At 32.8% G+C, this 12,165-nt stretch overlaps 1 protein-coding gene across 1 annotated transcript in view; it reads right to left on the minus strand.

The window, feature by feature from the left end:
- Nucleotides 1–334: 334 nt before the first annotated feature.
- The window catches only part of LOC148273346 (tachykinin-like peptides receptor 99D), a 121,921-nt gene continuing 110,090 nt past the window's right edge, over nucleotides 335–12,165 (minus strand). The window contains exons 5-6 of the mRNA XM_088238840.1: nucleotides 4,325–4,464; nucleotides 335–1,163 (exon numbers count right to left, since the gene is read on the minus strand). Coding sequence (XP_088094966.1) covers nucleotides 1,096–1,163; nucleotides 4,325–4,464 — 208 coding nt within the window. The 3' untranslated portion in view covers nucleotides 335–1,095. The remainder of the gene's footprint in view (nucleotides 1,164–4,324; nucleotides 4,465–12,165) is intronic.

Genomic DNA, 12,165 nt, shown 5'->3' on the forward strand with positions numbered 1-12,165 from the left:
TGGAAATATCTGCCTTTATATATATTTTTATAAACTTTTGGTGCTCAATTTGGCCTCATAGTGTAGTGGTCAGTGCATTTGCCCACAATACAAGAGATCTAGAGTTCGATTCCCGACCTGGTTGATATTAAATATTTATTTCAAAAGGTGTTTATACACTAGAATATTTCATAATCCCTTAACTGGCACCTGAAACGTAAGACTGATCATCTTACTTTCACAACAAAAATGATCAAGATACGCTGCAGTTCATGAATGCAGTGCCCTATGCAAATTAGGTGCGGCAGGGGAATGATGATGATGATACATATGACGCCAGTTATAACCTTTATCATTTTTTTAAACTTTTGGTGCTTGATTCAAATTTGGAAAAAAAACGAACACGACTTATGTTAAAAACTAAGACATAAATAAAGTAATTATTAATGCAGTACTCTTCTCAACTTTTTTTAATGCGATTCAGGGGTGGTATTCTAAACGCAAAAGCGCGCGTAGAAAACGCGGCTGCAATAAGCGATTAGAAATAAATGGTAAAATCGCTCGCTTTTAGTTCTCCACTTGTCGCGCCCGCCACAAGCCTGGCACATGTGGTCTTTTTCATACGTTTAGAATTTCACGTCTGCCGTCGCCACCGCGCTAGGTCCGCATTCTGGACACACCCTAATTAAGCGATATCTTCGCGTGCAATTCCTTTCAGAATACCAGCCCAGGGCATATTTTTACTTGCTGTTTTAAAAATGCTTCTTCACTTTTTCAATGTTAGTCAGCAATGACTTTCTTGTGCGATTTTCCGCGGAACGCATATTCCGCACAAAAAAAGGTTTGAGTGTAATAGAAATTAGGAAGTAAAATACAGAGGAAGAAAGGTAATAGAATTTCATAAAAAGATAGGAATTTTTTAGACGGAAGATTGTTTTGAGTTATCTCTCTTTACAGAACGACACCAACTTTCTTGTCGAAGGTGACGACTCTCGGGGGCCGGCGCGCCTTGGCCGGGGGTCAGAGCCAGGTGCGAAGGGTGGGCGTGGGCGAGGGGGATGGTGGCGCTGGCAGGGGCGCCGCCCCCCCAAGCCCGGCCCCCGTGCTCCCCGACTGTCAGGATGGGGGGCGGCGCGCCCAGCGGACGGTCCCGCCCTGGGGCTGAAGAGGGATCCTCACCGACCCTGGAATAAGTAAAATAATTAAATAAATTCAGTATTGATTTAAGCGCTAGTTAATATTTGTAAATAATCAATGACTTTTCTGTGTCGTATCCGTCTCTTCATCAGATGTCCCTGTCCCTTATACACCTTCAACTTGCAAATTCATTGGTGTTAGTTTTCAATAGCATTGGTCCTATCGGTACGCTGGTTTTATATGTTTTGTACATACCAGTAACGAACGGTGATTTTATTTAAAGGTAAGCTATAAAAAAAAACAATTTATTTATATCTGGTACATAATATAATGTATGATACCCACTATAAATTGCTATTTTTTCTGTGGTTCTGTGTGATACAACAACTCTCATCTATGAAATCAACTCAAATAACGTAACTTCGTGATGTGTTCTATTGTGTAGTTATAATATCCATTAATTTAACACATAACTTATGTAAAATTTTATAAAAAATAGCACGATGAATTCAGTCAGTATTAGTTATTCTCATTACGATTGAAATGTCTAGTGGCCGATTTGTTGTAGAAATAATTGATGCCAAAAATGGCAGCATCAAGCGCCACATGTGTTGCGAGTCAAATGTCAAAAGTATCATCTCGAAGAAAAAAAGTGCTTAAGAAATAAGGTTTGAAATACTGTTTTCCAAATCGAGAATCTTCAAAGGATTTGTGTAATCTGAATGTTTTCATTAGGAGAAAAATCCTTTTCAAAATATAGTACGCTTATTTGTATGAAGAAATAAGCTGTAGTAATCGGCTAGTTCCTTGGATCATTACTGGTGCTGGGCGCGCTTTATTCAAATTTTTATTTACATTTGGAGAAAAATACAAGATTTATAAGAAATAGTAACTATTTGTTTGTTTTTCTGTAAATAAAATAACAGTAAAACATTATTATGGATAGTTAAATATATTTATATATACCATTATCATGGTAAGCTGCGCATAATCGTTTCTATACACGGTTCGCCCCTGGTACATACAAAAGAATTTGAACAACAGCAAAAAAAATAATAGGTTCTTAAAATTTAACCAAATATATTAATTTTGGCGGCTATTTTCTGAATCGATATTTGAAAATGGGAATTAAGTTGAGGTTGAGTGAGATAACCACAACAAAATAAGAAAGAAAAATATTGAAATGTATTATAAGGCTTGCCATCCAATTGGATGTACTCACTTTTCTAAGTCTACCGACTTCGAGACATAGGTACCCGTCTTATTGTTGGTGTGAGCTTTCATCAGTATGTGCCTTATTAGCACGTTGGTTGTATATGTTTGTGCTTAGTAGTTGCACTAAAATACAATAAGTAAGAATCAAAGAGAATACATTAAAAGGCCTGCCATCCGTTTCTGCAACTGCTGCGATTAAAAAAAAAAATAAAAAACGGAATAACAAGAAACTAAAACAATTTTCTGGATAGCAAATGAAAAGAAAAGAAATGCCGAGAAAAAAAGGAGGTAGTGGGAAGGGAAAGTAAGGTACGTGACAATAAGTGAAAGAGGTTAATTAAATGTATGAAAATGGGAGTATTAAATTGCATTTTACTGACGAAAATAGTGAAAATAATAATGAAGAGTCATAGAACCAAAGAAACAAAATGTCTTTTGTCCGTTGTTGTGAATCAAGTTTTTTAGTTTTTTTCTGTACCTACTATTTGGAATAGTAAATAAATCTAGATAGTTGAAATGTTTCACAAATACTAGGGAAAATATATGTATTTTTTTTTTCAAAGGAATATTTGCGTTTTTATGATTTTCCCAAGCATTTAATTTTGAAGGACATTTTCAACGAGTTGTAAATAACTCACCATTAGAAAATGGGAATCAATCAATCTTTGATCTGTGAGTTAAAGACACTGCCCAGAGAACCACAACCCGACTCCGAAAATATTAAATTGAAATTATTTACTTATCGAGAAGGTTGAGAGTTTCAAGTACCTGGGCGGATATGTGACGGGAAATGACAGCTTTCAAAAAGAGCTTGGAATAGCAGGCGCCGCATTCAATAGTATGAAGGCTGTAGGGAGATCGAATTTGAATTCAGTAAAAAACAAACGCCGCGCCGCCTATATGACGCCTGCATAATACTTATTCTCCTCTACGGATGCGAATAGTCACGCACCACTGGAGCTCAAAACTGCAAAATAATTCGTTTTGAATATAGGTGTCTCAGAAGAATTTTGGGTGTGCTGTGGCTCGACTTTATGAGGAAATAAGAAATGAGAGAATGGACTCCGATGACAACTGTCTTCACGCGAAAGTGAAACTCTCGGTTGAGCTATATACTGCGGATGTCTCCGGTCATTATTATATTATTAATCATTGTTTATAATGGAAAAAAATGAATAAATAAATAAATATATAAGAAAATGAAGGAATTCAGTGGTTTTTAAAAAAAATAAATTTTTAATTGTTAAAAGACTATCAAATTGAGGCTTTTTTTATATTAATTTAAATGTATCGCATAATAATCGCTGTGATTTTTTAAAGTTTAGTAATTTTGAAATTACACTGCCCGTGATATCATGAGTTCAAGTCGGTGTGTTTTCCTGACAAAACATGCTAAACATATCTACCTGGAAACCGGAAATCTATCACATCACACAATGAGGAAGTTCAATGTTTAAAAAAAATTTTTTTTTCAATAGACTATTAAACTTAGCCAAAACATTTTTTTTATGGATCGTATTATCAGTGCTATGATTTTTTAATGTTTTGTATTTCTGAAACAACTCCGCGTGTGACGTCAAAGGTTTTTCTCTGTCAGTTCTCCCGATTGGTTCACTAACGGTAAATGAACTGGATATCCTTCATCGCTTTCATATCATTAGTTGGTTCTAATGGACCAGTGATGTCGTTTAAAGTAGTGCTTTTTAATAATTTTTTTCGTACATTTTAAAGACACTTTGTTGCACAATTTAATGCTTTAATTTTTACCCCGCGCAAGAAAACATTTTTGTATTTAATTTCCCGTAGGGCAGAAGTGCCTCATTGTGTAATGTTTCAAAGTAGTTAATTTTTATTAAAACGATTTTTTTCACCCATTTTCGTGAAACTTCGCCATACAATTAAAAGCAGTAATTTTTACCGCGTGTAAGAAAACATTTTTTAAATTCAATTTCCCTAGACACGGGACTTCTTCATTGCATAAACAGGCTCTCACCATTCCTTATGATGCGATGGTGATCTGGGGAACCGGAACACGAGTATCTGGAGGTGAGGACTTCACGGCGGGTCAGGGTTTCTGGTCCAACGTCCACAAAAGGGCAGCAGGAAAAAAACTGCTTGAATCCACGACGGAACCTGAAAAAAAACCGTTTATAAATCAAATAATTCCCACAGCACTAACTTTGGGATTTTCCACATGTCGCTAATTAAATTTTATTTGCCGAGCGGTGGTTCATTCAGCCGATGCTTAAAAATAAACGAATTGAAATCTTTTAACAAGATTTTGAATATGACCAAATCCATTGTAGACTAATACACAAATTAAGCCCCCTTAAGATATTATCTTAAAATATCAATTTCTTAAGAGAGAATCTTATATAACGTATGTATTTTTAATACATTTGGTGTGAATCCTTTGTAAAATTAAAATTATTTAGTTTAGTCGATTTTGGAGCCTTGATGATAACAGGAATGGTTGTGTTCCGAAGCTGGTCAGTATATCAAATAATCTTTTAATTATTTTTGTCAAAAACCAATAAAATTAATTTGTAAAAATTAGATTTCATAAATCATTTTTTTTATTGAACTTAACTTTACTGTTTTTATTGCCTTTTGTTCTGTGTGTTTGGCAAATTGTATGGAGGACTTACGTCGGATATTGTCGTAAGAATCAGGGAGACCGCATGACAAAATTGCAATAACCTACAGCAAAAACTGATTAATTCATTTTTATAATTAAATTATAAATTCAACAATTTTAGACTATAGTGGGTAATTTCATGGTTGCATTTGACTGCATATTTGAGTTTTTTTCAATGTGTTATATCTTTATAATGTTAAATAATAAAAAAAAATTAAGCTTAAGAAAAAGGAAATTTCAAGGGATTCTTGTTTATTTCAATAACCTTTTTTGTTTTAAAAAAGTATTTGCGTTCTTATGATTTCCCCAAATATTTCAATTTTGAGGGCCCATTTCAACGAGTTTTAAATAACTCACTATTAGAAAATGGGAATCAGGTTATACCAAGAGTGGGGTTTGAACCTCGGGCCTCAAATTCACGAATTTGTGACATTAACCACAGGACCACAACCCGGTTTGAAATAATAATAAAAAAAAATGGTAACTGTACAGAAAAATTATGAAAAAAAAGTAACTGACGTTACATAATTTAACAAGTCTTATTTTTCAACAAAATGCGTATGGACGCTACTGAATTGTATCATATAAAACTTTAAAATCTAAATTTGTTGCTGCAGAGAGGGAAAATTCTAGGCATTTACAGGGCTTATGACCTGTCATTGGCTGGTTTGAGTGGCCACTTTACACAGTGTGTAACATCCACCATTCTGCCTATGTTGAAACATCCACATTTCCTTAACTCTTCCACCTGTGGCTTTTGAAGTAAAAGAGCTGAAACCTTATGTAGGTGAGATTCATATGGCTGAACCAATTCACCTACTAGGCAACGCCTGAAAACAACTTTTCAATTTTTATATTTCTTCTTTCAACAATGTTTTGAGAAGGTCCTAATATTTGAAGACTGACTAGATTTCTTTCCTATGGAGATATTTGGATCTAAATTTGTTGCAACAGAGAGGGAAAACATTTTTGAAATCGAAATATAAAATTTTAGGGAGCAAATCCAGCTTGTCTGCAAAAATTAGGACATACTCAAGACATTGTTGAATTTTATAATTATTTAAAAATTATATTTAGATTAAATTTTTTATTTATCTGGGCCCAAACTTAATAATGGAATATCATCTTCAGAATCTTTAGACGAAGAATCATGAACATAAACAATTTTTTATTCCTGTTTTTTTTTCGCACCACAACAGGCCAGGGGCCAAATAACAGTGGTCAATTGCTGAAAAATCACATTTTATTTTTTGTGTTCTCACCGAAAATCGAACCCGAAACATTCCGTGCGTGATTCAAGTGTCTTAACATCTAAACTACAAAAAGTTTTTAAGGACCTTTTAGTGTAAATTTAACGAGCAAAAGTTTTTTTTTCAAATTCATGTCATATTTCCATGGAAACACCCTTACCATAACAATTTTGAAAGATTACTTAATTCTACCGACGGCGACGTCCTTCATATAAGTAACTAAAACATTAATTCTATAACCATGCAACTAACGCCGCTTGTTTCAAAGTTACGAACTACTTCAAATTAATCCGACTGGACTATTCACAGTGACTACAATGAAAGGGTTGTTCGTAATACTTTTGACAATGAGGAATTCCACTGTTTTCTATTTTTTTTTCTATTCGCGTACTATTTAACTAAGCAAAAAAAATTTTTTTTTTGTGCGTTATTTACAAAGATATGATTTTTTAAAGTTACATTTATCAAATACCGCGCCAAATGACTGTAATTAGTGGGTCACTTTTCAGTAGTGACGTCATGAAACGGTTGGCGTTCTTACTTTCACTGACCTGACAAGAATTTATGGAATATTGCTTCGATTACTTTATTTGGTTGATCGTAATTTGCTCATTTCTATGTTATGGTTGTTTTTACGAACGTTTCGATTTAAAAAAACCTAGAAAGTTGACATAATCTCTGGTTGAAATGTCAAATTATACAAATTATTCTCTTTTTTTCTATTGTCAAAACGTTGCGGGGGCTTTAAAGCAAAAACCGGAAATACTACATGTAGATATAAGGAGTGACGTCATTATTGACGATTTTAAAATAAATACTATTTTTAACATTTTTTATTTCTTTTTGCGTGCGTTTTTGAGATATTTCATCCTACTCCAAAATTTTTGAATATTCACGTGTACACGAAAACATTTTTAAAATTTAATTCCGGGTTGGGCTGAAATTCCTCATTATATTAAAACAGAGCATATCGAGACGTCTGGTATTCACTAAGAAGGTAGGCATTCACTAGACTAGATGCCTAGACTTCCATATTCCCGTCTCAAAAAAACCTCTAACTCATTTTCATACTACTACCAAAATGTACGAGGTGTAAATACTAAATTAAATTCTCTCATGTGCAATATTGCTATCTGCCACTATGACATCATTTTTCTCACCGAAACATGGCTAAATGATAGTATCGAATCTTCTGAACTTGGGCTGACTGACTACAATATTTTTAGATGCGATCGTTCTACAACTTATGGCAAGACGAGAGGAGGAGGTGTTATGATTTGTGTCAGCAAAAGAATATCTTGTAATGTAATTGATTCATCAAACTGTGTAGCTGATCAAATATATTTGTGTGTTAGAATTGGTCACAAAAAACTTGTAATTGGGTGTGTCTACATTCCTCCGACATCGTCAATTGATATTTACAAATCCCATTCTGACATGGTGGAAAAAGTATCGGTAGTTTTTAACTCTATTTTCATCTGCGGAGACTATAACTTGCCTAAAGTAACTTGGATCAACGACAATGAAGGCGTTAATGTGGCAAACCCCATATCTGTAAATGCTTCTCTAATTGTTAACATTTTCTCATATTTAAACATGTTCCAATTGAATTCTATACTTAACTGCTCAAACTATTGCCTTGATCTAATCTTTAGCAATAATTCTAATTCTACTGTCATTGAATCCATTGATCCATTATTACCAGTCGATAAACATCACCCTCCACTTTCTGGAGATATTTGCCATTCATTTTCTAATAACTTACTCAAACCTAATGACTCATTATATCTTAAATTTAAAGATGGTGATTATGCTGGCCTCAGTCAATATCTTTCAGAAATTGATTGGAACAGTATTCTAAGCAATTCTCATATAAATGATGCAGTCATCTTATTTAATGATAAAGTCGCAATTGGGATGGAACAATTTATCCCAAAAGGAAATTTTATTCAACCTAAGTTTCCAAAATGGTTTAGCTCTGATTTAAAGACTCTGATTTTGAAAAAGAAAAGGATCCACAAACTTTATAAACAAACTGGGAATCTCAAATTTTATCAACAATTTTCTCAACTAAGAGAACTTGCGAAGTCTGAATCATCCAATTGTTATAGATCATACATCAATGAAACTGAAACAATGTTGTCCATAAATCCCAAAAAGTTTTGGAGTTTTGTTTCTAATAAGCGTTTCAATAACGATCTGCCAATAAGTATGTTTCTTAAAGATAAACACGCATCTAATGGTACCGACATAGCTAATCTTTTTGCAACGCATTTTTCTTCAGTATATGTTAATAATTCTTCCAATGTTAATTCCTTATTTAGCTATACTAATACTGTAGACCTGAATAATTGTGAAGTGTCAGCTGAGGATGTCAGAATCGCTCTAAGTAAACTTGGTAATGGTAAATGTATTGGTCCAGATGGTATTCCTGAAATACTACTATCAAATTGTAAATCTAGTCTTGCCAAGCCTCTGTCTTTACTGTTTAATATGTCTTTAACAACGAGTGTATTTCCTGATATTTGGAAAATTTCTATAATAAGACCGATATTCAAATCTGGTGATAAATCTAACGTAACTAACTATAGACCCATTTCAATGATATCTCCTGTACCTAAACTATTCGAATCAATTATTACAAAAAAAATAACACCTATATTTAAAAATGTGCTGATTGAGGAGCAGCATGGATTTAGGACAGCCAAATCAACGACGACCAATTTGCTTTCTTTTACTGATACTATTTTTACAGCGTTCGAGAATAATCTTCAAGCTGATGTACTGTATACAGACTTCTCCAAGGCCTTTGACAAAGTTGATCACAACATTTTATGTGCTAAACTTCGTGCTGTAGGCATTAGAGATCCCTTTTTATCGTTTTTAAAATCCTACCTCTCACATAGAAAACAAAGTGTAAAAATCAATAACTTCATATCAAATAGCTTCCTAGTAACTTCTGGTGTACCACAGGGTGCCCACTTGGCCCCTCTTCTATTTAATCTGTTTGTTAATGATGCTGCTAATGTTTTTTCTTTTACAAAATTCTGGCTTTTTGCTGACGATAACAAGATACTTAAGCTAATTAAAAATATTGATGACTGTGTCAGACTCCAAGAAGACATAAATGCATTTCATACTTGGTGCAAAACTAATAACATGGAACTTAACATCGATAAATGCAAAATTATTTCATACCATAAATGTAAACATCCTTTTATTTTTGATTATAAACTTAATGGCCAAGTTCTTTCGATTGTCACCTCTATAAGAGATCTTGGAGTGATCCTAGATAATAAACTAACTTTTCTGGAACACTTTGATAATATAGTAAACAGATCCTTAAAAATTTTAGGCTTTATTAATAGAACTACGTCTGATTTCCAAAGTATGCTTACACTTAAAACACTTTATTGCTCTTTAGTTCGCCCTATTCTTGAATATGCATCTGTAATCTGGTCCCCTCATTATGCTGTTCATATCAAGCGCCTTGAATCAGTTCAACATCGTTTTATAAGAAAAATTGCATGGAAGATGGGATTGGAAAGAGGAGACTATTCATATTCTGATATGGAGAGGTTTTTAAGCATATCAAGTCTTGAAAAACGCAGATGCATTGCAGATATAATCTGCATGTATAAAATTATGAACTGTCTCATTGATGCCCCTGAAATTTTGCAAAAGATTCTTTTTAACGTTCCCACCCGTAGACTAAGAAATAATGAAATGCTTTTCCTCGGTCACTACAGGACCAATTATGGTGCACAGTCGCCTTTGCCCAGAATGATCAGGCGGGTGAACGATCATCAAGATCTTGATTATTATGGTGTAAGGATGTCTTTCTTTACAAATCAGCTAAAGAATCTGTATAGTTAGCCTATGCTTTTTACTTAATCTAAAAAATCTATCATCTGTCTTTGCTGCTTATTTCTGTTCCTTATATTTTTTTATTCCTTTGTAAAAATTTCTTTTAATTGTAATGTTTATAATGGACTTTGTCCGTAAATAAATAAATAAATAAATAAATAAAAATGTTCTTACTCTCTGTTGCAATAATTTTTATATAAATATAAATGACTCCCTAGGGAGAAAAGCCAGCCTGTCTACAAACATTTGGACACACTCAAAACATTGTTGATTAAACTTACTGATGTAAGAAGATGTATAAGAATTAAACAATTCTTTTTAGGCGTTACCAAGTAGGTGAATTAGTTCAGCCAAATGCATCTCACCCACATGATAAACGGATTAATAATAATAATATTTTAAACCTCACATTTCCCACGTTTTTTTCAATTTTCTAGTTATTTTTAGCGATGTAGCAATTTTTGTCGATGAAATAATTAAGGGGATAAATAAAATAAAAAATATGGTCAAATTTAACTAACAATTTCAGAAAAATGAAATTAAGGATAAAAAAAGATACGATGAAAATGAGGAGAAAAACAGAGTCTCAAAACTCATTGCCTAAGGAAGTAAAGCTGTACAACGAGTTACCTGAAGAATTAAAATAAATAAAAAAATAATTGAAATATTTTAAAGTATCGAAAAAAATACGTTCTTGAAAAATTTTGATATAAAATTGTAAAGAAATTAAAAGTTTTATTTATATGTATATAGTTTTTTAGATGTTATGAACTAATTTAATAAAGCATAAATAAATAAAATGCAAAACGTGCAGTTATACAACACCTGTTTTAAAATTCAAAACACTGGGTAAATTTAGTAAAATCAAGAAAAAAAAAAAAAGGTTTAAATTGGTCTCCGTACAATGATATCTGATTCTTAGTTTATTCTGATTTATTTCCGATTGTGGAAATCAAGCGGAATCAGGTGGTTCTTGGGCGGAATGATAAAACGTAACAGTATAAGATTTTTAGTAATTTCCGTGGAATTTCCTCCAGGATGCATTAATTTTCTCCTCCAACAGGGCGGATAATCAAGTCGAGAGCATAAATTATATTTCAATTTATATTTTGTCAATATTTACAGAGAAACGTGGTCATGAATCCTTGTCTAGGATTAAAACGAATCCTGTTAAAATAAACCGGCTCTATTTTTCATGCTTTCTATAATAATAATTTTCTTTTATTTATAAACAAGAACGTAAATTTAAAATACACCTTTCATCATAATGTTTACAACCACAATACACGAAACTCAAAAAATCTTAATGTGTCTAAATTTCGCTCAACACAGTTAGGCAAAAAGTCGAAGGAAAATATCGGCCATTCCCAATTTAATAAACTGCCCGATGAACTAAAAAATGAAAAGTCGAATAGCAAATATAAAAGTGTTGATTAAAAAAAAATCTTTTTGATAGTGATAGTAATTTGTACAATTTATATAGATAGTGTAAAATACTGTGTTAATATATTACAACAGAGATGAAGAACATTTAAGAGAAGGTAATATGGAAGTCTAGGCATCTACAGGGCTTATGACCTGTCAATGGCTGGTTTAAGTCGCCACTTTCCACACTGTGTAACAATACAATTAAAGGTTCTTCATCTCTGTTGTAATATATTAATATAAACAGCTCCCCAGGTAGTTGAATCCAGTCCTTGTCTACAAAAATTTGGACAAACTCAAAATATTGTTAAAATACTGTGTTTTATATTTCTAATATTATGTTTTCTTACTATTTTGGATTATATTGATTGACATTTTTTATGTGCCGTCCCAAATGAGTTTTTTTTTATAACTCTTGAGGTGGTATTTTGAATGCAAAAAAGCGTATTTACGTACTAAATACACGCTAAATATATTCAGAATACCAACCCTGGGAGTATTATTTCTTGTTAATGTATTGTATGTTTTGTTGACAATAAAAAAAAAGAAAAAAAGTGACCTTTATCTCGTTAGGATTGTTAGAAAAAATCTAAATATCAAAAATAAAATTAAATGACCCATCTTTTAATAGATACGTAGGTTTTCGCAGTCACT

This window comes from Micrasema longulum, unplaced genomic scaffold (genome assembly GCF_059751315.1).
Source record: "Micrasema longulum isolate JH-2025_06_02 unplaced genomic scaffold, ASM5975131v1 h1tg001977l, whole genome shotgun sequence".
NCBI lineage: Eukaryota > Metazoa > Arthropoda > Insecta > Trichoptera > Brachycentridae > Micrasema > Micrasema longulum.